Source organism: Pipistrellus kuhlii, unplaced genomic scaffold (genome assembly GCF_014108245.1).
Source record: "Pipistrellus kuhlii isolate mPipKuh1 unplaced genomic scaffold, mPipKuh1.p scaffold_m20_p_11, whole genome shotgun sequence".
In the NCBI taxonomy this organism is placed as follows: Eukaryota; Metazoa; Chordata; class Mammalia; order Chiroptera; family Vespertilionidae; genus Pipistrellus; species Pipistrellus kuhlii.
Window position 1 is genome coordinate 39,960,708 of NW_023425416.1, and position 27,101 is coordinate 39,987,808.

A 27,101-nucleotide genomic window follows, 5' to 3' on the forward strand; every position below is an offset into this window, starting at 1 on the left:
CTGACTTGCCTCTCTTGTAAGAAGCCAGGAAGCTGAAACAAAATAAGTATTTCATTCTCCATTACCTTAGACCTGAAATTTTAAGAAGCAGGATCCCATGTGATTTACCAGTTTGATGGAATGAGAAAAGAATTTTGGCTATTGCATATGTAAATAGACCTGCCCAAATTCCTGCTTCCCCACAGTTTAATATGTGCTCTGCATTTTCTCAAACAATTGCAGCTACTACTTTAACTAACTTGATCATACATGAATTAACTCTTGCACACATTTCTGGCTTCTAAAATATTGTCTTTTTCCTCCTCAGCCTTTCTTATCAGGAGCTCACTTTCTGAAACACAAAACAAATACTTTGAGTCACTATTTTCTGAATTCTTCCAAAGATAGAACATAGCTATAGCTAGTCAGAGAAGTTAATGGATTACATGTAATGGATGCCTTGGGACAATGGTTCTCAAAGTGTCCTTTCTAGGACAGCAGCACTCACTGGGAAATTGTAAAAATGCAGATGTTTGAGCCCCACCTCAGACTGAATCAGCAATGAGTGGGGGGTAGGTGGGATGCAGTGGTGGGTTTTTAACAAGCACTTCAGGTGTCTCTGATGCTCTCTAAAATGTGAGAGCCTAAGGGCATAGGTTCTCAGCATCAACAGGAGGCTCTCTTAAAAACTCAGATTGCTAGACCTCATTATTAGATATTTTTCCAGATGGAGTGGATTCCTGTTTATGCCCCTATCACACTCAAAGTTATACTTATCATGAAGCCAACTCTCTTCCTGTTCCTCTAGGGTAGAGGCCAAGCCTTATGTTTCTTAATTGTCTTTCCTAGAATCTAGAATGGAGTCTGATGCAAATTGCTCCCCCCTAAATTTTTAAAAATATATTTTTATTGATTTTAGAGAAAGGGAGAGGGAAAGAGAGATAGAAACATCAATGATGAGAGGGAATTACTGATTGGCTGCCTCATGCATGCCCCCTACTGGGGGTCGATCCCGAAACTCAGGCATGTGCTCTTGACTGGAGTCAAACCTGGGACAATTCAGTCCTTAGGCCAAACCAGCTAGGGCTCTGCGCCCCCCCCCCCCCCCCACCCCCAATTTTTTTATAGTAAACCAATGAAATCGCTTTTTTAAAAAAAATATATATATATATTTTATTGATTTTTTTTTTTTTTTTTTTTTTTTTACAGAAAGGAAGGGAGAGAGATAGAGAGCTAGAAACGTTGATGAGAGAGAAACATCGACCAGCTGCCTTTTGCACACCCCCCACTGGGGATGTGCCCACAACCGATGTACATGCCTTTGACCAGAATCGAACCTGGGACCTTTCAGTCAGCAGACAAACACTCTATTGCTGAGCCAAACTGGTTTCGGCTGAAATCGCTTTTAAGTTCTTTGTAGGTTTGTTTTTTACTAAAGCAATATGCAGGAAGATAGCATTTCAGGAAAAACCAATTTTGAGACATTGGAGGAATCGACAGTAGCATTATCCCAGCTATTGTTGGTTCACAAATTGTTTCTTCTCTAAAAGTTCTCAGTGCCACCAGCATTATTAAAAGAATGATTGGGGGAACAGCTAGCCTGTAATTGTAGTAGTGAACTGTAGGTAGCTCTTGAATTTTTTACCACCTCAATTCGTGAAGCCTGAATCATTTTTTCATCAGGCTTCAGTTTGAATATTACCACTGGTCACTTCTAGCCACCAGATGTGGGCCTCAATTCGTGTGTAAGAGATCCTCGAATTGTTTTGACTAGAGAGAAAACCCCACATTATTATCTTACCCGAAAGCTGTGCATTAATCTTCTTTGATAACCATCTCTTCAAAGTAAAGGTAGTAGAATCTTCATTTTATATTTAAAACACGAACTTCAAAGCACCGATGTGAATGCCAGTAGGGCGCACAGACAGCACAATTACAGCCTTTCCCAAGTTCCAGAAGCACTAGATAGTGTCTGACTTCACAGACATTTTATTTTATTTTTTATGTTTTTAACTCTCTTGTAACTTAAACCAATTCTGTACGACCCACCCCCCTCCAGGCAGCATTTTATAGCCAAGTCATAAACCTCTAAAAACAGAAGTTATGGTGGGAATGCTGATAGACAGACCCATTATTGCAAGGCCAGTGGGTGCCCACAGACTACCTTGCCTTAGAGGGTGTGGATCAGAGCATAAATCAGCCCTGGCCTGGAGGGACGGGACTGTGTGCTCCGTGTTATCCATTTCCCATTCCCAGAAACATGAGCCCGTTTGTCTAACAAAAATCACATTGAAAAAGTATTATGAGAGGCTGGTAAAGCATGACCCAAAGCAGAGAAGGGGTGGGGGGTGAGCTCTCACAGTCCAGCCTCAACATCTGGGAACATAGACCCTCTTTAAGAAATGCATTTACTGTCCCCTGGTGAGCTAAAGAGCGTGAGAGACTGCTGAGCACAGAGACCTTTGTATTTGTAGTTTTTCCCGCCCCTCTCCAGTGCTTTTAATTTGATTCTCATGGAGTTTTGTTTGAATGACTTTTAACACAGAGGAAGCCCTGTGTCTCAATTCTCTTAACCAAATGAGCAAGTTTTCCAAATAATTTCAATTCTTCTTTTCACAAAGGAAAGAAAAAACAAAACACAAAAAATCAATCATGGTTACTGGCAGACAAATATCAGCCAGATTATTAAAAATCAATATAAATAGAGGATTAAAAATCGTATTCTTATAACTCTGAATATCATTAAAACTTAATTGATTTTCCATTTACTGCCTGATCTGTTTGCCCCCTATCTTTTCTCACCTGGTGAGATAGAATGAGAACTCTGGTTCAGAATAAACATAATGAAAATATAGGAATTTTAAAAATTATAAAGCAAATTGCTAAAACTTTTTTATTGGGCAGAATGTGTGCCTTGAAAATGACTGTCTAGCCCTTGCCAGTTTGGCTCAGTGCATATGTTTAAAGAGGGAAGAAAAACATACTAATATGTTATTGTTTGTAATAAAAAAATTGAAATGACCTGCCTCTGTAGAATGGGAGGGGAGATCTGAATATGATTTACCCATGAGAAACTGAAATGGGAGAATTTTGTTGCCTCTAGATTGGAAGTGGTGCCATTCAGTGTGCTCCGGACCAGTAAGATCTGTTTGCTCTCCCGGCTCTAAGCACAAAACATGACGGGGACCCTTGGGCCATCCAAAGGCTGTGTGCCTTTGAGGTAGGCTGTCTGTCTGCTTCCAGCCAATAAAGAGGAAAAACTTGGACATCTCATTTGGACTACTAGTGTCAGTCTCTTTATTTAGGATCTTTCCTACAGTCTCAGTTTTCTATAATTTGGACCAACCTATCTATTTTCTGTGTGATTATGAACACAGGTTAATGGGTCAGAGGCAACTGAGCTTGCATCTTAATTCTGCATCTCCTATCTATATTCTAGCACTATTTAATCTCTCTGAGCCTCCTTTCCTGATATATAAGACATATTCATTCATTTATATTCATTCAGCTCATCTGATACATATGTCTCGAGCACTGCTAATCTGCCAGTAATTATTCTAGATGCAGTAATTCAGAGGTGTACAGAAAAGATAAATATCTACTTTCATAGGTGGATATTGTATTGATTCGAGGAAACAAAAAGCATGCAATCAAATAAATACTAAAATATCAAATAATTAAAGATTTGTGAAAACAGAATGAAACATAGAGGTGCAGTGGAGAATATGGCAGAATCAGAGGCTGGAGTCAGGGACAGGAGAGCCCCCTGAGGAGAGAGCATTTAAACTAAGATGCAAATGATAAAGAGGAACCAGCCAGGAGAGTCTCTTGGTGGGGTTGGGGAGTGAAGAGAGCATCTTTGGCAAAGGAAAAAGGGAACAGGAGATCCATCGTGAGGCCAACTTCACATATTTGGGCAGCAGAAGAAAGGCAAAGTTGTTAGATCATAGAGGAAAGAAAAGAGATGTAATCTCTAACAATATCTAGGACTGGAATATGATTGCAGCTCAAAGAGACTGATTAAAAGTGATGATGCATTCCAGTGCCTTTAATGGCAGGCTTTCTCATTGATTTCTTTCATTATCTCAGCTTTAATTTTTCAAATTTAATTTTCTCCTATTTCTGTACCCAAATTCTTTTTGAAAGCATGAACTTAGTTGCCATATCTCACCAGTCTGCTCTGTTCTGTGACAGTGTCTTAGACAGTTTCCTAATTTTTCCCGGGTAGTACTAACCAGGTTTTCTGCAGAATGAGTTCAGATCTGGGTTTGTCTGATTTTCTATTCATGATAGGATCCATATTATGTGCATACTTTTGGAATGAATGCCAGAGAGGTGAAGTGCCCTTCTGGTCAGGTCAGATCAGGGTTTATCTCCATTTTTTAGAACACATGCTCTAGACGGTAGCAGCTGTGGTGGAATAGAGCTAGCAAGATCCATCCAGCGTCAGAACGGATTAAAGAAGACGAATATTGGAAATCAGGAGACCAGAGAGACAAGTGCCAAAGAGACAAGTGCCATTGGGGATTTTGGAAGAGAGCTCCATCTCTTCCAAAGAAGCCACCTGAGTGGAAAGTCAAGAGACACATGTTCTATTCCAGGATCGTCCACTGTCTCCTGGCATTAGTTTCTTCACCTGTATGCAGTTGAAGTTATCTGAGGCTATTTCTGGTTTTGAATGTATAAGATTCCCAAACTCGGGAGTGGGTTTCCATTAGTCAAATATTATCCACACCCACACCTCTGTTTCCTAAGAGGCTGTGTTGTAATCCTGAGTGAGACTACCCAGATGCCAAGGTTTCTGCAAAGGGAGACTGCAGGGAGGCCACTCTGTGTCACCATGTGACATTTATGACCCTTGTATCATATGGATGTCTAGGATTTGGTCGGAAGAAAACAAATTGCAAAAATTAAGAAGAAAACTCAAGTCATCCTCCCATCTTCATTCCTGGGACTCCCAGTTATTCCTCCATTACAGTGGATTAAGGAGAAAATGACATAAATTGTTTTCAAAATGTAAGGAGCACACATTGGAGTACTTTTAAAAAGCTTTTAATGTTGGCCCTTGGCATAAATCTTATCCGAAAGGAGGGATGACTGGCTTGCGGTGTGGGATGTTTCTAAGTTGCCGATCATTTGTACAGGAGCCAGGGGTTGCAAAAGCACAAAAACTTCGCAACAGTGAAAACCTCTAATTAGGCATAATAAAATGACAGAGAGGATTTGTTTTAAATACATGGTTATCACTCTTATTGGTTTAAGATCAGACACTGAGAAGACCTCTTTTGGGCTTGAGATAGGTGGGCTGCAAATGGGTTTTGCAGTATACTTCTTTTCCTCTGCGCGTCAAGTCTGATCCAGAACATTTCCCTAATATTGGATCCGGCTCTCCTCTGATGTCATCTGCCTGTGGGAATTGTATTGGCTGTGAAATTAGCTCCTCTTCGTAGCTGTTAAAAAAAAAAAGTTTAAAAAAAAATCACAATTCTATGATGCATTTTGAATGACGGAAGCCAGGTTCCTAGGCACTGAGACAAGAAAGAATGTCAAACGGGGCCTTTAATGTGTGTTTATATTTAAACACCAGACCTTACAGAAAACCCTTAAGCTTTATACAATGATTAGAGCCTTGTAAGAACCTAATTAATGTATCATCGGGTGAATGGCTGGCCTGGCATGCGAGCGTCTCCGGGGGACGCGAGGGGGGTCAGGTACCTGCGAGGAAGAATAGATTGGGTTGTAGTGATTCAGTGGCCCATCTGAAAGGGACATGTAAAGGCAGCTTTGTCTGGCATGCTGCCTTTTCAGACTCACTTGATAATGCTAGTGTCAGTTTCAAATGAAGCGTGTGCCAGATTGCAGATAGCTTGAGCTGGCATTTCAAAGCGGTTAATTGTGAAACTCGAGAAGAAAATGGGCACATTCTTCAGGGGTAGCTATTCAAATGCAAGGTCCACCCCGCCTCTTCTACCCTACTCCTCATAAACACATATCTTACCCCCCCCAGGACCCCTGGCCCCAGCTCCCTGGGTCTCACTTTTGTTCTGCTCCCACATAAAATGCACGAGACACACTGAGCCTTTCCCCTCGGCAGCTCTGATATTGCTGTCTTTGCTGGGACCACTTCACCTAGTTAAAATGTGCCCCGTGTGTTAAAATGAAATTGTCACTGCTGGGTGGTGCAGCGTAACACAGTTTGACACTAAGTGCCAGCAGCGATAGAAAACAGACTTTCATTGCATTTATTCTTTCAGAGACAAGAGTCTCTAAAGCCTCACTGTAGACATTGACTTAGTTAAATCTGAATGAAGCTAACATGAACCATCTAGGCTGCTGTCTTTGTGTTCCTGAAAACAGCCCCCATCCGGTTTGATGTGGCTGTAAAACAGTCTTAAGAAAAGATGATCACATACAGAATCTCAAAAGGAAGACTTGAGCTTTTCAAACCAGGCAGAAATATTTTAGGTCAGTTGAGTGGGTTGGCCACTTGATGTTCTTCTCTAGATATCTCTGGATTCCCTAAAATACATGATACAAAATCAACAAGTGTGTGTGTGTGTGCGCACACACACACACACACACACACACACACACACGCATATTGATCCCCATTAGGTTTCAGTTTTCATTTAGAATCCCATGTCATTTTTTTAAATATATTGTATTGATGTTTTACAGAGAGGAAGGGAGAGGGATAGAGAGTTAGAAACATCGATGACAGAGAAACATCATTCAGCTGCCTCCTGCACACCTCCTAATGGGGATGTGCCTGCAACCAAGGTACATGCCCTTGACCGGAATCGAACCTGGGAACCTTTCAGTCTGCAGCCAATGCTCTATCTACTGAACCAAACTGGTTATGGCAATCTGACGTTATTTTTAAAAATATTTTCATTGATTTCAGAGAGGAAGGGAGGACAGGGAGATAGAAACATCAGTGATGAGAGAGAATCACTGATCCGCTGCCTTCTGTATGCTCCCCACTGGGGATCAAGTCCGCAACCCAGGCATGTGCCCTTAGCCAGAATTGAACCTGGGACCCTTGAATCTGCAGGCCGATGCTCTATCCACTGAGCCAAACCGGTTAGGGCAGAATCCCATGTCATTTTAAGACAAAGAGAAAGGGTTTGATTTGTAGGACTCTTGCAAGCAAGCTTTTAGATTCTTAACTGCCTTTTATTGAGATGAGTACCCAGAGACATCCTGAATAGGGAAGGGGACTCTGGGGCACAAGATTTTTATTCTGTAGCTCTCCTGGAATAAAAATTCCATAAAGTAACATCTGTAGTCATTAAGGGCTTACATTTTCTCCCCCATTCATGTCTCTGCTAGGAGGGAAGGTTATTTTCCCTCAGAGACAATAGATAGTGGATCCTGTGGGAAGAGAGAAAGAACAAAATTAGAATTCTTTTGTTCCTAGAAATGGAACTTTCCTACTTAAAAAAAAAAAGTTGGAAGACTTACTATAAAAGATTCACCAGAAAAAAAATTTACAGAAGTTAGAAAAATTGTACTTAGCTACTCCAGAATATTTGGAATGAGGAAGGTTTCACCTTGTGTTTCTAATCCAAATGTCTTCTGATTTGGGGGAAATTGTGAGTAAGCAATTAACAAAATGCTATCTTTATAGTTTTAACTTTTCAAGTTGCAAGTTATTAAGATTAAAGAGTTTCTTTTTTGTTTCATTTGGATATAAAATCGGTTCATTCTTGTTTATCAAAATAACACCTATGTTGATCATTGGACCATCTGATGAATGAATACTAGCCTATTCATGTCACATTAGTTTTCTGCATTTTCTTATCATAGCAGGACCAGCTTTGTAATTTTGGGGACCTGGTAAAATATAAAAATGCAAGAACCTTTTTTGAAAATTATTAAGGATTTTACGATGTTGACAACAAGATGTTTAAACCAAGTGCAGGCTTAGTCTAAGTGTGTGGCTCTGTGGTTCTGCACAGGTCTCGTGCCCATAAAGCCAATCTGATTGGTAGAAAGAGATTCATTATGTGTATCAATACAGAAAAATATGTCCATCCCCTGCCTCGTAGGAATGAATGTACATCAGAAAAGATTTTTTTTTTTCCAATTTAGTACAAAAAACTTTAATGTCCTGAATGGAACATGCTCCTGATACCAACTCCAAATTTTTAATCTGATCATTCAGATGGCCTTGTTTGCATCTCTCAGCTTTTCTCCAAGAGTTTCTCCAGGTAAATCTTCCACTCCAGCCACAGTTATGTGCTCACTCTACCCCATCTAAAAGGCACAGGCCCTCTCGCCTGCCCCGCTCAGGCCCCTGTCCAATTACTTTCTCACGGGCCCTTCTGGCCTCTCTTCCCCCCTTTTCTCGGCATTTCCCTGGCTTCCGGAATTCCTCTCATATTTTAGTTCCTATAGCTGTAATAAATGTATACCTTCTTTGTCATTTGCTTACACCTTTTTCCTTGTCTTTTATCATCTGCATTTAATATGGTCAGATAATATGATCCTGGAAACACATGTAAGATTTAGAGGTAGAAAAGTTTTAGAGCTTGTGTCAAGGGGCTCCATTCCCAGAAAGCTCATAGTCATAACAGAGCAGAACATTTAAATTATACTCTGCCTTTTAGACAAATTTCACACATTTCATATACATCCTTTCATATGGATGTGTTCTGTTTCTTAAATTTATTTTTTTGTCTCCCGTGTGTTGTTGGTGGGACTTAATTTCCTTTAATCAGAGTAAACCCTTTATTTTTTATCTTTTTCCATCCAATTTTATAAAGTAATAAAGCCCAGATATACTTCATTACTAAAATTGTTGCCAATACTACTCAGGATATGGTGATACTGCCAATATTAAAATGATGATGGTATAGCTCAAAATGTTCATTCATTAGCTTCTATGTGAGATGACAAAATTTGGCACGAGAAATCCAGTTTAGGAACATTGATATCTAGTACAAAAAAATCAAGGGCTGTTTAAAATGAAGAAAGCTCAGCACCTGAGGTTGATATATTTACATTTTCCTCTCATGTTACAGATACCAAGTAATTCTCTCTTATATCTTTCACCCAGTGGGTTACCAATGAAAGTGTCATGAAACTGATGATGACACTACTCTATTAACTATTATTTAGGCTGGAAGAGGTTGAAATGAAGCACATCTCACCAATTTGCTTTGTGAAGCCCCTCAGCAGGATAACTCAGTAGTTATAGAATGGCTTTGATGTCTGATGGGTCTCAATTAAACTTATTGGCAAGTGTTTCACCTCTCTAAGCCCCAGCACCCTCCCTGATATGAAAAGCCATAATGAAGTTTGCTAATTTAGACATTTAACAGGTATTTATGGAGCACTTCTTTAAAAATATTTTTAATGAGAAGAGATAAGCCAAAGAATTTATATACTTATATACATAGCTCATGGACTTGGGCAATAAGGTAGTTAAGACAGGGGTAGCGGGGTGGGGGGGAAGGGAGGTTATGTGTTGGGAGGAGGAGGGGAAGGAGAGAAAATGGGAGATATCTATAATACTGTCAACAATAAAAAATACATTTATAAAATATGGTTCATTGATTTTAAAGAGAAAGGGAGAGATTGATAGAAACATCAGGGAGAGAGAAACATCATCAATCAGCTGCTTCCTGCATGTCCCCTGCCGGGGATTAAGCCACAACCCATGACCACCTGGTGCATAAGGTCCATGCTCAACCACTGAGCTATACCAGCCAGGCAAGAGCACATTTATTGGCCAAACATTGTTGTATAGATTACATAAGATCATGCCTTAGTACTGCCTCTGGTTGAGGACTCAGTACAGAGTCATTTGCATAAGCAATACCCTCTCAGCAATTATGTGTTGGTAATGTCCTGTAGACCTTGGTCATGGTGGTCATGGTAACAGCTGGTAAATTCTGGTAAAACAAGTTGAGCTTTAAAGTTTTCCTTTTTGTTTTTATTTATTTTCTTTATTATGCAAAGTTTGTGAAAAGTATATGATCTCCCTTTCTTTCTTTTTCCAGAATGGAGTCTACTGAAAAATGTGAAGTGGTAATTCAACATTTTAATGGAAAATATCTGAAAACACCACCTGGCATCCCAGGTAAGACCCACATATCATTAAGTAATGATTCAGTAGTGTCTGGGCTTATTGTTATGATTAGAATGAGTCCATGCTAAGGCCTTTAGTGGGTCACTAGGATGGAAAAAGATCCATTCATAAATGTATAGTTTTTAATACCATGTAGCAACTCATTTTTCTTAAATCTACCACACACTTTTTGCTGATTCTTCAGTTGCCTTTCTTTTGAATCTCTGCTGCTCATTCCCTAAAGCGAATTAAAGAAAAATATAGCAAAAAGTAGTTAAAGATGCATTCCAAGTGAAGGAAGTTTCTGACTCTTGTCATTCATATTGATACATTATCTTTATTTCTAGTTTATAAATATTTGAACAGTGATATATGCACAACAGAGGCCGCAGGTTGATTCCAGTGTTCAAACATATCTTCCCTGACAATGACAAGAAGAGTACAGAAAGTGAGCATAAGCATTTAGAAACTTTCACAGCAATTGGGCATTGTCATAAAATCTGGATGCATAGTTCACATTTTACAAAAAAATATCAATTACTGACATATTGAAAAATTTCTTAAAGCTGTCCATTCATCAGAGAGAGAGATGGAGGAGCACCAACCTAGAATGTCCCAGGGCATTTCTCATTTCCCAAAGCAAAATTCTTAAGTCCATATATACTGAAATGATATAACTTTATGCTATTAAGAATTACATTTAAAAAAAAAGAATTACACTCAACATATATACAAAGGTTGAATCTATCACATGTCAGAGCTTAAACTGAAATGCCAGTCTTATGTTGATATTAACCTGGTAGTAGCATTTATATATAGAAGGTATTTAATATTAGGTGAGTACATTTAAAAATATATATCTCACATATGAAAACATTAAAACTTGACAGAGGTTCTAAAAACCAGTGAATAAATAAAGAAATATCTTACTAATGCATGTTGGTTTTATTTGTTGCTCTTTTGTTTTTGGTGATTCTCTGGAATAATGTAACTTCTTTGGCCTTACAATAATTTTCCTTTTGGTCTTTCTAAAAATATATTTATTGTTGAAAGTATTACAGATGTCTCCTTTTTTTTTTATCTCTCTAAGCTGGATTTCTGTAGTGTTTGCAATCTGTGCATTACTTCAAACCCATGGTTAGAGAGTTCAGGGGTGGAACTTTATTTATTTTTTAAAATATATTTTATTGATTTTTTTTTTTTTTACAGAGAGGAAGGGAGAGGGATAGAGAGTTAGAAATATTGATGAGAGAGAAACATCGACCAGCTGCCTCCTGAACACCCCCTACTGGGGATGTGCCTGCAACCAAAGTACATGCCCTTGACCGGAAGTAAACCTGAGACCCTTCAGTCTGCAGGCTCTATCCATTGAGCAAAACTGGTAGGGCAAGGAGTTGGACATTTTAATTCCTTCAAATATTTTTAGGTTTATTCAAGAGGAAGTTTGAACAAAAATAAATATTTCTTTTGAAATGGGGTCAGGGTTCTTTGTGAATTGGTTGGTTTGGGGAGATGTCGGGAAAGGAGAAGAGCCCTTCAGACTGACACTTGGGTGATCTGCAAAATCCAAAGTGGCATCTCTGGTTAATCAGAGAGTCAGCACACAGCGAAGCCTGGGCCTCGGTCTGGTTAGCTCCCATGCATAATGCTCCCTTGAGGACTGACTGCATTTGGAACCTATCTGAGACATATGGTGTTGTTAAGAAAAGAGTTAGCAATTTACATCTCAGTGTGTAAGCTGCCCTTGTATTTTAGGAGACATGCTTTTTATTTATTTTTTATTTTAGCATAAAAAAGCACTTTAAGACACTCTGCTCAGACCCATCATTGAAGAAAAGGGTTGTACTCTTAGAGGATTTTTCCTGTATTTGTCCCATTTTACCCAACAGAGGCCTATCTATATAGAAGATGTGAATTATATGGCTATCTAAAAAAATTAAGAATGAACAAAGTAGATAGAAATAGTGTTGATTTAAATTTTGATACAGCTGTCAGGTGTTTTTTTTTTTTTGTGTGTGTGTGTGTGTGTGTGTGTGTGTGTGTGTGTTTTGTTTTGTTTTAGATTTCTTCCTTTTCAGAAAAAGACACTGAAATACTTAATTGACTTCATTGATTTGAAACTGTTTGATTTGAATTCCCCATAAAATGTAAAGCTGACTATTTCAACTGAATGCTAAAGACAAAGAGAGTCACTAAAAATCCCCAAATGTCTGGGCATTCTTCCTGAATATGCAAGCTCTGATATCAGCCTATCTAATATCATAGCTACACCCAATGGAAACATTGTGAATAGCAAGAACTTAGTTATGAGTTTCTCACTTTTATCTCATGGGAACATGGGAGGCAAAATAATTGTTCTTGGTTATAAAACTCTTAGAGACATAACTTTATGCTTTTGATACTTGCATTCATCTTTAATAGAATGAAATATACAATATTTATCATAATTGGTATTTGGATTTGCTTATTCATGCATTGGAATTCAGAGTTTAACAAAGGCTAACAGAGGTATTTAATCTTTGCTATTTAAATTTAGTGTTAATAAAACAGGACATCATGCAAGATGTGTATATTTTGGAAGACACAGTAGTAAAATGCCCTCATTGGGTACATTTAGTAAGACAGGTATAACCAAATTGAGGTGTGGCGGTTTGCCTTTATTTGTCCTCATTGCTTACCTGTTGTAGAAGGTTGAAAACTCACATGCAGTAACTCCCAACTTAATCCAATTATCTATTCCAGTTTGAAAATTGAGTGTAGTGTCACTGTGAGCTCTCATATCAGCTTGGAAGCCATTGCTTTGATCTTTTCCAAAGGACTGACTGATTTCCTAACTTTTTCACTACTATTGTGGCTCCTGGGTCTCTTAATTAAAACCAATTACCATTGATCCGACCTACCAGCAACTAAAATAGAATTCAAAATTTATTTTAAAAACCCATGCTTCCATATTCTCAATATTTGACATCTTTTTGAGTTCAGAAGTTTGTGGCTTTATAGAACTCACATTGATGGTTTCAATGTAATACTTAAAGGCTGTGTGATTGAGGGACCCACAGTGATACAACAATGACCTGAGGTTCTCAGGCCCTATCAAAGCTGTTTAAAAGATTGCATGCTAAATCAGTTATCTTCTCAAATTAGAGCCTTGCTTTTAACCTTCCTTTAAACAAATAGAGAACAATTGCGCCAAATTCGAATTTTTAACTGCTCCATTTAGGTATGACTTGGGAAAATGTGCACATGTCATTGAGCAAATATATTGCCATTTTGGCTCCTGTCACTTTTGACAATGATTCCTCTTAAAGAAGATGCAAAGTTAATTTTTTCCCCTCGGAAGATTATCTAGTTTGCCAATCCTCTATGGTGTCATTTCTGTAAAAAGAACCAGGAAAAAAGAGCTTTAACCCAAAATGTTGACATTGCTCTGATTTTCAAATTATAAAAACATCATATTTAAGGATATTTGCAAGGACATGTAACATGGACTACATTTATGTTTCTGTCTCCATTTTGATTTGCATTATTCTAGGAACAATTTATTCATTAAACAGAGTTCGTGATGATATTTAGTTTTCATTGCTGACAGATTATGTGAGTTGAAAGCAACCTGTGTAGATGCTTCTTTTGACTTATATTTTCTTCCTCTGGCCTTCTCCTGTTTGTTCATAAAAGATCTAATTTTAATGAGTGCATCATGGATCATTAATGCCTATTAGTGCATCTCAGAACTAGCTCTGTTCATTTTGATTTATAATGTTATCCCAAGATTGTGGTTATTTCAATCAATGAAGCTAAATATATTGTACCTGTCAAAAATAAAGTTATTTGAATTCTGATGTATGTATGTATGTATGTATGTATGTGTGTATAATATATATACATACACACGTGTGTCTGTGTGTGGATATACATACACACACATATACACATATATAATACATATATTAGAAAATTAACAAAGATCAGGTGGCTGTGTTGCTACTAGCAGCTGGGAAGAAGATGACAAAGATGTGTACTAAGCAGCCTCAGTCATTGTAGCCATCCTCAGGAAGAGACCATCCAATGTGTTTTCCCTTCCCTGGAGGGAAACGAAAACAGGTGTTCCATAAATGTTGCAAGTCCCACATATCGATCTTGATGCTTCCTGGACAAAATGAAGGACCATTAGCTGCTTGCCTGCCTAACCCCAGACATGTCTTTGTCCTGTAATGAATTGCTCAGCAATGCTGTGCAGCCCCAAAGCGTTCCATTTTCAAACCAAAAGCAAAGGGTAAGTTCCCAGACACTTCAGGGATCTGTAGGGCATGAACTTGAAAGGCTCACTTTCAAAGAGCCCCCAGAGCAGAGTGATGCACCATGTGGAAAAGGCTTCCACATGTTAGGACACGTATTGATGAAGGAAACGGGCAGGCTAATTTGTAGAGAAACAAGGCACATTTCCCCTTCAAACTAGACTTTTGCCTGTAAGCACATGTAGTCGTCTTTCCAGAAGACAATGGCACAACTCTCTGTTGGTATGATTTTCTTATCGTTTGGGTTATTACTTCTAATCCCAAATGAACTCCAAGAAGTAGGGAAGGGTCAGAGAAAGATCAGCACATTCAGAGATCTTTTCGATTTTAACAAATCCTGTGATCAATAGAAATTGGTCAGATAATTAAGTGACACAGGAATCATATTTTCCTAATTAGTATAAAACTGTGTTCCTTCTTGATGCATCGATATAATTTTGTTATTGTGTGTTTTATGTAAATAAGAAATGTATATGATTGTGGATATGTAGTATATATAGTGAGCGCAAGAGAAGAAAATATTTAAAATACGATAATTTTTAAAGAAACTGAAGAAAGAAAATGTTTGTTAAATTTAAATTGTCCCCCAGAGTAAAATGTCAACAATATACTTATATAAAATTTATGTTTAGAGACATGATTCAAAATTCTTAGTATTTGAGCAGTAGATATAAACATTTTTATCAGTGGAAAATGTTGCAGACCCTCACAACCAGAGTTTCCTCTGTGGTATCAGTCTATTAAGGCCACAAATGTAACTATAGCTGAGAGCTGAGTAAGAGGCAGCAAATAGAAAGATATTATGGTACAGGGTAGCAAAAAATATTCCTTTATTCTACTGAGAAACTGTCTCATGTTGGCTTATCCATCTTTGTGACACTAAAGCATAATTTATATAATAAACTTTGCAAATACTACAGTCCCTAACTGGGCATTAGTTCAGATTTTTCATTAAGAGGACTTTGCAACATTGAAGAGCTACTTCCTCTAAAGACTCTCATTGTTAATGTTAGTGATGCCTTCCAGATTACTTCTGTGTGCCAAACACATAGTTGACTCATGAAGCATTGTTGGAATACAATCAATGAACTTTACAAGCAGCCTGATCATTTCATGGTCAATAGTGTTAGTATTTGTGGGAATTCTATGAACATGGACTTGGCCAGTCATTTCTAAACCTTCTGATAGAGCCATACACCTGATGCTGTGAAAGTAAACACATTATGACTAATTAAAGAAGGGGGAAGGGATGGAGAGATGAGAAGGAGAATCCAGAAAGAAGGTTTAGGGCAGTGGTCGGCAAACTCATTAGTCAACGGAGCCAAATATCAAAAGTACAGTGATTGAAATTTCCTTTCAGAGTCAAATTTTTTAAACTTCCTCTAATGCCACTTCTTCAAAATAGACTCACCCAGGCCCTGGTATTTTATGGAAGAGCCATACTTAGGGGCCGAAGAGCTGCATGTGGCTCACGAGCCACACTTTGCAGACCACGGGTCTAAGGAATCAGCTTCCGATTAGAAATGATTGAACTGGGTTTTGTGCCTAGTGCTCCTTCTCATTTTCCCACTTGTGATTGCAGCTGCAGAGAAGATGGGCAGACTCCATACACCCTTGAAAGGTCCCATCTCAAGCATCCATGATTCTCTCCACTTTTCAACCTCTATCTAAAAGCTTGCTCAACCTGACATAAGATTTTTGCAAACACCAGTGGAGTTGTTATTTCCTGAGACAAGCCCAATCAATGGACATGGGTGTCACTGTGTAAGACTGGGCCTCTTGCCCTTTGGAGGGACAACTGTGAGTTACAATCAACAGGGTCCCTTAGGGGATCACCCATAGTCCTAACAGGTTGAATGAGGCACCTTTTTATTGGTTTTTCTTTTGAGAACCCCCTCTCCCCGCTTTCTTTTACTTTTCTATCATATCTGCTTCTTGACATCAGCTCTCAATTAAACTACTTTGTCCCAGGCTCTGATTTGGGGGAACTGAAATTGAAATGTTCCAGGAATGGTGGTGGGGAATATTTTGATTTAAAACTTCTGGCCATAGAGGAAGGTAGACCCAGCTAGAGCAGTGAAATGAATTTCATGGGCCAAATATATTATTTTCTTGATTTTTTTACAGCAGCAATTATGAACCATGTATCAGGGATGATAAAGGCAAGTATTAGTGATAGTAGGCAGACGGTAGACAGGCTTTAAATTTAGCAAGAGAAGTATGGGAGAAGATAAGGACCAGTGACACATGGCTGACATCAGGACAATTGAGCCCATAAAGTATGGATGGTATATGAAAATGGAGATGGAATTAGGGGCTGGGATATAGTCATAATGTCAGCAAATAAAGGTGAAGTGTGGGCATAGAAAATTAAGGTCACAGAGAAAGGAATTTGTGATGTTTTGGTGTTAGATCCCCTTGGAGTGGTGGACACTGATAATGAACTTCAGGGAGAGACTGCCTATACTTAGCTGAAGTGAAATACAAATGATCTTTAGTTGACAAATTGGAGGCTTCTGATTAGAACGTTGAAAGGTTTTTCAACACTACTATAGATTTCCTCAATCTCACACTTGCCTTGTTTTTGTCTGAAGTTCTAATTTTCACAGAAGCAGGTTAGGAAGTGTGAACAGTGCTGAGATAATTTTTATTTATTTGATTCCCAGTAATTGAAACCAGGTTTTTACTCATTCATTCATTCATTCATTCATTCATTTATCAATCACTTTAAGGACTGTTGCTTAGCCCAGTATAAGTTCTCAATAAATATTCCTTGGAGTTGATGCACAATTTCATGAGTTGAATAAACTTCATATTCCTATTTGCTTTTAATGAAATTCCTGAGGATATGTGGGGGATACACAGCTCCTGCTAAACAAATATCAACAAACTTGGTGGAAAACATTAAGTGAAATCATTTTTTTATATACAATATATTTTATTGATTTCTTTACAGAGAGGAAGGCAGAGGTATAGAGAGTTAGAAACATCAATGAGAGAGAAACATTGATCAGCTGCCTCCTGCACACCTCCTACTGGGAATGTGCCCAAAATACAAGGTACGTGCCCTTGACCAGAATTGGACCCAGGACCCTTCAGTCCTCAGGCTGCCGCTCTGTCCACTGAGGCAAACTGGTTAGGGCTTGAACTATTTTCTTAATTTTGAAAAAAAACAAAACAAAAACCTCACTCCCTTATTTGTATGTCTAAATATACATTTGTATATCTAAATATTCACAAGAAAAAGAAACTTAATTTGATGGAAAGGGGTACTAGTTACTTTTAAAATGCCTCATTTCTTTAAGACTACTTTTCAGGGGGCTATGCTGGCAGTCTAATTGTTATTTCTTAAAATAACTTATTGCTGGCACAGTGGTAAATTCTGCTTTCTGACATGTCAAATGATTTCCCCTAATTTATATTGAAATAATGTCTAGTCCTTTATTTTTTGTCACTGGATCTAGATAAGCAGTTTCTCCTTTTTCCCTTTTCACATAAAAAAATATGAATATCTTGAGAATAAACAGAAAATAGAGTTTCTTGGTCTATACATTTGTCTTGTTTGGCATAACTTGGGAGTTGATTCTCCCTGTCTACAAGAAATACTACATTGGCTTATTATTCCCATTTTATATAATAGATAGATATAGACATATAGACATATAGACATATAGACATATAGACATATAGATATATAGATATAGATTATTTCTGTTATATATACATATATAAGTTCCTATTTATATAATAAAATCTATAATGTTTAATTAGCATAATATGGTCAATATGCTTTGCTAACTATATAGTTTCTATAATTATTTATAAGCATCAGTGAGTAATAGCAGAATTTGTCTGGAGTCTCTACTTTTCCTTTTTACACAGTCATAATTTCATGAAATAGAGAAGAGGGACAAGGAGGTTTTCTGTACATCTCCAGAATTATCAGCCATCTTCATCTATTATTTCTAACATAGTTACTACCTTCAGGTCTTCAAAAATTCCTGAATTAAAGATTTCACAGTGAAAACTTAGAAAATAAATTATTAAAGCTTACTTGTATGTCTAAGACAATGTTGGGCTTTGCCTTCTGTCAGCATCACTAATGAATAGTTAAACCATTTAGTGTCTGTCCCGAATAAGTCCTGTTAGCAAGAAAAGAGGGTTGAGTGGCTTAAGACCAATTAAGATACAAACCCTGGAAACCAAGCTCTGAATAATTAAGTGCTTAGTGAATTTCCAAATCTAGAAATTCATTTATTAGGATTGATTTACCGGTAAAACATTCTAGCCAATTTTTGGATGAATGTGTAGTATCCTAAATGAAACACTTGCCACTCTCTCCAAATAATTGTCAAGAAGCCTGCATGCACACAACTCAATATTTATTATCTAATTTTTTCAGAGTGAAACATCTGAAAAATTGAAGAAAATGCTTTAATAGAAATAATGATACTGCTCATTAGGCAAGCTCTGAACTAGCCAACACTTGTTTATCTTAAAACTACTTCCTCTGATTTATTCTCTTTAAAATATATATATTTATTGTTGAAAGTATTATATATGTCCTCCTTTCCTTCCCCCTCGACCTCCTCCAACCCATAACCACCCCAGCCCTTCACCACCCATATATGCCCATGGGTTATGCATATATGCATATGAGTTTTTTGGTTGATATCTCCTGCCCACCCACCCTCCCCAGACTTCACTCTTTCCCATGCTTCCATGTATCTGGATCCACTCTGTTCATCAGTTTATTTTGTTAATGCCTTCTAATACTTTCTAAGAAAGTCTGCTCTAATATCAATGCAACATATAGATTTTTATGCAGATTTTCCTGATTTTTAACTCCTCTGCTCTTTACCCTCATTATATTACATTAAATTATTTTCTCCTTTATTGAGTATCCATTTGTGATAAGTGGTTTTGTATCACTTCAGTTTTAGTTGCTATATACTTTCTTTTTCCCATTGGACCACAGAATTATGCTTTTTTTAAAAAAAAAATTTTATCTCATATCTTGTCCAATGTTGAGCAATTGAACATAGGAGTTACTTAATATGCACAGACTGAAATAATTTAAAAATATAATAGTTAAGCTCAGTTATCCTGGTTATCAACGCTGTCTTAATTCTCTCTTGATAATGCATTTGGTTAGTAAATGCTTATAAAGTGAATGCTGTTATCATCAACTACAGCAATTCCATATAGAGATACTTTGCATAATATGTTCCTCTTTGTGAATTTTAAAATATTTCAATCTCAAAAGCTTTCTTTGGGATGAAAACAATGATCAAAAGCGCAAGAATCCTTTTCCTTCACACAAAGGTTAAATCATCTTTCCATTTCGCAGTCTTTCTACTGTCTCTACATTAAAAAAGAAGAAGAAGAAATAATAGCCTATGGAAATTAAAAGGAGCAAAAGAAATATAAAATAAATGTGTTAGAACAGCAAACATCCTGTTAGCTGTTACAATTAATTCTAACTAGCAAGTAGACATAACTTTTTTTCCTAATTAAAATCTTTTGAAAACACAGTTCCAGTCTTCATAAAGGTTTCTCTTTCCTAAATCTTCTGCAGGTGTGTCCTTGCAACTCATGGGCTAGAGTGCCCTAGGCATTCAGCAAAATGGATGAATTAATCTCTCTTTGTTTTGTTTTGCTAATCCTTATGGGAGGATATTTTCCCATTAATTCTTAGGGAGAGTGAGAGGGAGGGGGAGAGACAGAGAGAAACATCAATGTGAGAGAGACTTGCATTCAGGCCAGGGTCAGGGATTGGGATCGAACCTGGGACCCTTCAGTTTGTGGGCCAGCGCTCTATATGCTGAGCCAAACCAGCTAGGGCTGGATTCATTAACCTTTACATTGATTTGAACTGTGGTTAGAATGAGTATTTATACTCCCTTTCCCTGATGGCTTAATGAAGTCCTATGTCAATAGCACGGAGAGATTCTCCCCTTGACCTTTGTCACCTGTTCCCTCCGAAAGTTTTCATCAAGCTGTTTAATTACATTGTTAATCTCTTGCTGCCTTAGTCCAGTTTAGCACAGCAACATATTTGTCTTGGATTTAGTAGAATTATTTTACACTCTTTTCGGCTTCTGTAGAGAAGACAATTTCTGTCTTTGGGTTACTTGTTTTAAATTAAGGATTTAGGCATTTCCAGTTTCTGCACATTTCTTATTTTGTCTGATTATAGGGAATTTCTCTTACTAGTATTCATATATGATCACTTCAGTTTTAGTTTTGGCACGTGTATCTCCTAAAAGATAGAGGGAGCATTGACGGATGCTACGGTGGTAAACGTTTTGCTGTATGTACTTATACCAAATCAATACATTGTACACCTTAAACCTAACATTATATGTCAGTTATCTAAATCATAGAAGCTTGTGGCCGTTATGGCATCACGACCAAACAACTGGTCACCAGGAGATGCATGGAGCATCTCTCACAGGCCAGGACTCGAGGCTTGAGAGGCGAGATGGGGCTTGTGTGTGTGTGTGGGGGGGGGGGGGGGGAAGCCCTCCGTGAAGAGGGTGCAGCAAGGCAGGTGGAGCATGTGGCAAAGGGGTGGGGGAAGGAGGTGGTTCGTGGGGGAAGGGTGAGAGCTGGGAGTGTCATGGGGTGCTGGCAGCATCCATGGATTGTGTGCGGCATCATGAGGCGATGGACATGGCCTAGGGGATCCTACACGCACATGATTTAATCATGAACTGGGCCTCTAGTATCTCAATAAAAAGCTGGGGAGATAGAGTTTGAGCCAGGAAATAACTCTGTTCCCCTGTTCCCACATCCTATCAATGCACACCTTTTTCGTGGGGAGAAAGTGAGAGGTTTACTCTCTGCCTAACCTTGTGTTTAGTGCTCTATGGATTATTCTATTTCATTCTCAATGGGCACTGTTCCATTTTACAAATGAGGAGGCTGAGGCTTAACAAAATTTATGTAAACTACTCAGACTCAAGCATAGTTAGCAGACTGATTGATCCCAGGATTTAGTTCTGCCACTTACTAGCTGTGAGACCTTTGGCAAATGACTTAACCTTTCTGTTCCTCATTTTCCTCATTGACAAAATGGAGAAAATCATAGTTCCTTTCTAGGCTGGTATTGTGAGGGTGGCTGTGAATTAAATGAGTTATATAGTAATTAAATATATATTTTTATCTTAGAACTAGAGGCCCAGTGCATGAATTTGTGCATGGATGGGGTCTGCCTGCCCTGCCTTGATCAGCAGGGAGAGGACTCAGGAAGTTGGTGGGCCAGCCCTGTCCCCAGTCAGGCTGGTTGGCCAGCCACAGTGCACATCAAGTGACTGGTCATTCCAGTTGCTTGGCTTTTATATATGAATATGCTCTTAATTAATACTATTGATACTATTAACAGCACTTAGTTACTCTAAGACATAAAACTTTTTTTGGATGAAGAGGAGAAATGCTATAGGGGAAGAAAACAGTGACACATTTATTCACACTTCCCAAACTTGGAGGGTGAAGTTTTTTTCTTACTTGATAAATAGAATGAATATGGATGTTCTGTACTGAGTTTAATGTTTTATTCCTTTAGTCCATTCAAAGCTTTCCTCCTTGGGATTCAATTGTTTCCTTCAATACTCATTCTAGTTTTCAGAAGAGTGAAAATATTTGGCCATTACGTGCAGCAAGCCATGCACTTGGTTTTTCTACTAGTGTTTAATAAATGGTTCTTTTGTTACAAAGAAAAGGTAGCCTATTTATAGAAACTTCCTTTAGAGAAACAGTCTTTCTTCAAAAACTAAGCTGAAGAATGACTTTCTTTTCTATTCTGAATTGTATGTTAAGATTGAGAACTGGGTAGAGAAGAAAAGGCACATTTAAAAAGCTTCAATTAGAAGAGTTACAGACTGGTTTGTTTGTTTTGTTTGTTTGTTTGTGTTCCCCTCGATCTCTATGGTATTGTTTCTTTGGATGAACCAAAAGGTCATAGAAACTAAGTGGTACCTGATAATGCTTTGTATTCCTGGCATTCCTGAGATACTGGAGAGAAATGTCTTGTTATCAGTGATGTTTTTAGGCTGAAATGTACCACTTAGAAATATAATTACCACAGGTACCCAATTCAAAGAACTGAACAGAGTTCCTTCTGTGTTGTAAAGGGGCTGCAAATCTCAGAGCCATAAAAGAAAGTAATTGTCTACTGGGGTGAATACAATTCCAGCAATCCTAGATTAAGAACTCCCCAAAAAATCAAATCTTAATAACAAGGTAGAAAATCTCTATAGTTCAATGATTGAAGGCACAAAACATTGTATGCTTTAAAATCTAAATTATCTCATGATCAATCAATGGCCTTTATACTAGTAGACATTTTAATTTGTTCTGGATTTATTCATAAAACACGTGGTTTAAATTTGATTGTAAAGTAGACATAGGAATACATTTTCAAAGTGAGGGATAACCATATAGCCAAAGTATAATGGAGAGGCCAGATAATGGTAATAAAAGAGGGATGATCAATTCCACCTATTGAGATCAAGTATTATTCTAGCAGGCATCCTCAAACTTTTTAAAGTGGGGGCCAGATCACGGTCCCTCAGAGAGCTGGAGGGCCGGACTATATGAACTACTAATTCCTACTGTAACACCTCGGCTGCGCTCACTGCCCAAAAAACCTGGCGGGCTGGATCAGACTCCTCTGCGGGCCGCATGTGGCCCGCAGGCTGTAGTTTGAAGACGCCTGAAGGACCCCTTTTTACTGCTGTTCTAGATTTTCATGAGATACAATAATAGTGATAAATAGTTATCAAGTAATTAGCATTTGCAACTATGCAATTCATGTTTGCTTTGCAAGTATATAAAGAACATATTTTTTTCATTGATTTTAGAGAGTGGAAGAGAGAGGGAAAGACAGAAATATGTGAGAGAAATACATAGATTGGTTGCCTCCTGCACACATCTTGAACAAGGCCCAAGCTAGGAAGGAGTCTGCAACCGAGATACATGCTCTTGACTGGAATCAAACCTGGGGCCTTTCTGATACTCTATCCACTGAGCCAAAATGGCCAGGGCTACAGTACAACTTTGTAAAATAATATATTCTGAAAAGAAACATTCAGAGGTATAGCTCTTAGGTTTAAGAAATCTCTAAAACAGTTTGATTACAAATCTGTTTTCCAGTACGATGTTGTTCCAGGACGCCCTCATTTCTTTTTGTTTTAGTCACTGTGAAGTGACTTCAGCTGAGCCTCTGAGTGATTAATAATAATACATATAAGAGGCCCAGTGCACAAATTCATGTTTGGGTGGGTTCTAGCCAGCCTGGCCCCAATTGGGGCAGATTGGGCCTGGGCCTGTCGGAAGGAGGAGATAGCCGGCCGGCCCCAATTGGAGCCCAATCACGACCTGGTTGGCTGGGGGTAAGGGCCATGGGCCCACCAGTGTGGTGAGGGCCCATTGGGGGTTGGGCCAGCTAGGGGGAGTTGCTGTGGGCCAGGCAGGGTGGAGGGCATTGAGATTGGGGATGGCTGTCCAGCCCTGCCCTTGATTGTAGTAGGAGAGGCTGATCAGGGGAGAGGCCAGGATTTTTGCTGGCCGGCCCCATCCCCAGATTGGGCTGGTTTGCTGGCCACTGTGGGCATCATAGCAACTGGTCATTTCAGTCATTATGGGATTACAGTTGCTGGCTTTATATATATATATATATATATATATATATATATATATATATAGAGAGAGAGAGAGAGAGAGAGAGAGAGAGAGAGAGAGAGAGAGAGAGAGAGATATGATATAGATATAGATATTCTAAAGTTATGGATGAAAGATCCTTGCCACACAGAGCACCTTGCTGCTTTTGGAACCTCCTTGATACTAAAACAATTCCAACGGAGAAGCTTTCCTTTAAATGGATGAGAGCTCATTTGTGTTTGTTAGAACCAGGTGGAAATGGCCAGGAGTCATCCCTGGAATGAACAGAACTTGATGGAGCCGGGTGGTCATGTTGGGTTGGATTTTAAACTACGTGGGTTACATGCTATCCAATTAGATTTTTAAACACATGAATTTTATCTTTCTGTTTTAATGACATGCTTTCTATATATTGAGGATATTAAGCATTTTTTTATCATATTTCTCTGTGTGTGTTTTTAGTTTTCTGTTGAAATTTACTTCCATGTCTAAATAGTAATTTAATTACTATATTACATAAAGTAGTATTTTCCATTGTACATTTTACAAAATCACATTCAATGTAAGAGATTTATTAGCATTCCCTTCTGCATCTTTTACTTTACGTTTAGCTCTTTAATATATTTGGTATCATCAAATAAGTATCTAAATTGATTATTTAACAAGGTATCTCAGCAGCACTTAGAAATTAATCCACTCCTTTCATACTGTTTGATGTCACCTTTTCCTTTACTAATTTAATTATCCATGATAGGTGTGCTTGCTTTGCTTAAGAGTCAAACTGGTATGTTTATCTAATCATTAAAATGCATGTTATCTCACAGAGATAGTCCCTGCTGTAGATTTTACTTTCAAATTTTTATTTTCAATGTTTAGATATTCTGACTTCTTCCATTTTCCAAATCTGTCACACATTCTCTAAAATATAAATGGTACATTATTAGGGTGCTATGTCAAGATATAGAATATTTACTAAGAACTCCCTCATGCTGCCCCTTTGTGGTCTAACTTTCCCTCCCACTCTTTTTTTTTTTTTTTTTTTTTTTTTTAAGGTTTTCTTTTTTCTTTTTCTTTTTTAATTTTTATATATTTTATTGATTTTTTACAGAGAGGAAGAGAGAGGGAGAGTTAGGAACATCGATGAGCGAGAATCATTGATCAGCTGCCTCTTGCACACCCCCTACTGGGGATGTGTCCGCAGCCAAGGTACATGCCCTTGACCGGAATGGAATCCGGGACCCTTTAGTCCGCAGGCCGACGCTCTATCCACTGAGCCAAACCGGTTTCGGCTCCCTCGCACTCTTAATCATGAAAAACCATAATTGTGTTTTCCATCCATACAGTTTTGCCTCTTGTAGAATATTACTAAACAAATGGAACCAAACAGTGTGTAGTCCTCAGAACCTTCCTTCCTTCACTTAACATAAGGCATTTAAAATGCATGCATGTTGTTGAATGTGTCCTTAGTCCATCCTATTTATTTCTGAGTAGTATTTCATTGAATTGCTCGACCTCATTTTGTTTATTCTCCAATTGAAGGGCATTTAATTCTTACTCGTTTTCAGAAAGTGGATATGATAAAATACCCATTTTTATGCCAAATCGGCGTCTTTTTTGGTGCTATTCATTGGGAGTGGATCCTGAATTTTATCTAAAAACTAAATTATCTAATCCTTGACTTGTTGTATCTTATGAAACTAAATTTTAAACTATAAAGCCATTTATTTTCTTGGGAAATTTAAAACTTAATTATGATGGATTCTTCTAATGAATTTTCATTTACTCTATGTTTTGAGGTGATAATATGTGCAGATAGTTGCAAAGTTGTAAAGCTTCATGGTAAAAGTAGTTTCTCTTTCCTGTGGTACAGCCACTCTAGGTCCCTCCCTAGAAGGATTAGTAGGAACAGTAGGAACATGGCTTGCATTTCCAGAGGCTGTTCCTGAATTCCAAGCACATTTTATCTTTTTATTCCAATGGTGGCAAATCTATACTCTTTTCAACCTTGATTTTTTTTTTTTTTTAGCTTAATAACGTTCCTTGAAGATTATTCTTAACAGTATAAGGAAAGCCTTACCTCATTACTTCGGATGGTTGTATAGTATTCCATTGTGTAGAAGAGCAGTACTTTTTATACAGATGTTTAAAGTTTCTTACTTATGGATCTCTGGGTTGTTTCCAATCATTTTCTATTACAAACAGCACAAAAATGGTTAGCAAGAAAAAAAAAAACAATTTTTTTTTACATACATATGTATGAGAACTCTGCATATACTAGTATGAGAGAGTCAGAGATCCTACATTCAGAGATAGAAAGGGAACATGAGTATATAAGACATCCTGAGCTAGGGATGAGGTAGGGAGCCTGGGGGCTTCAAATGGCCATTGCAAGTTGATAAGAAGTGCAAATCTTTAATAAATAGAATTTTGCCCTGCTCTATAGAAGATACTTCTGATAATCTCTTATGGGCAAAGCCTCTAATTCAAATTATTCCAGGTAGTTAAGGTGGGAGGGGGCAGAAGTTTCTCGTGAGCCTGCAGCTAGAGTTGCCTTTAGCTCAAAACAATCTGCCAACCACAGAGGCATATCTTGGGGGGACTCATGATGTACCCCCATACTTTACACCCCTTGATTTTGGTGAAGTGTCTTTTGTAAAATAGGGTAGGCTATTATGAGGATTCCATGACACAATTTAACCTTGATGTGGATGGAAAGTATGGATGTATTTTGTGGATTTCAGCCCTATGACTTTTCAGAGAGCGTGATTCATTCATGAGTAAGCTGTAACCTATACTCCTCGTGTAGTCATTAGAAAACCCTGCTTTGATGATTTTCCATCGAATATCAAAACTCGCAGAAGTGTACCATTGAAAATGAGCCTACACATTATGTGATACCATAATCAATAAAGAAATTTTAAAATAAAGTAAAATAAAATTGAAAGACTAAAAAAAAAAAGAACCTACACAGATTCCCTACAATGACCCAAGTGATTCTCCCTCCTCCTTTCCTTTCTCTGGTATTTACCAAGTGTTTCACAGGAAGTGATTAAGCATTCAAGAGAATTAGTTTTCAAAAGGACTGCTTT

General features: G+C 38.0%; 1 protein-coding gene across 13 annotated transcripts in view; it reads left to right on the top strand.

Moving 5' to 3' along the window:
• Positions 1 to 27,101, top strand: part of RBMS3 (RNA binding motif single stranded interacting protein 3) — a 615,090-nt gene that overhangs the window by 381,387 nt on the left and 206,602 nt on the right. For all 13 annotated transcript variants that reach the window (XM_045579333.1, XM_045579337.1, XM_045579338.1 and 10 more), the window contains one exon: positions 9,987 to 10,066. In XM_045579333.1, the coding sequence (XP_045435289.1) occupies positions 9,987 to 10,066 (80 nt within the window). The remainder of the gene's footprint in view (positions 1 to 9,986; positions 10,067 to 27,101) is intronic.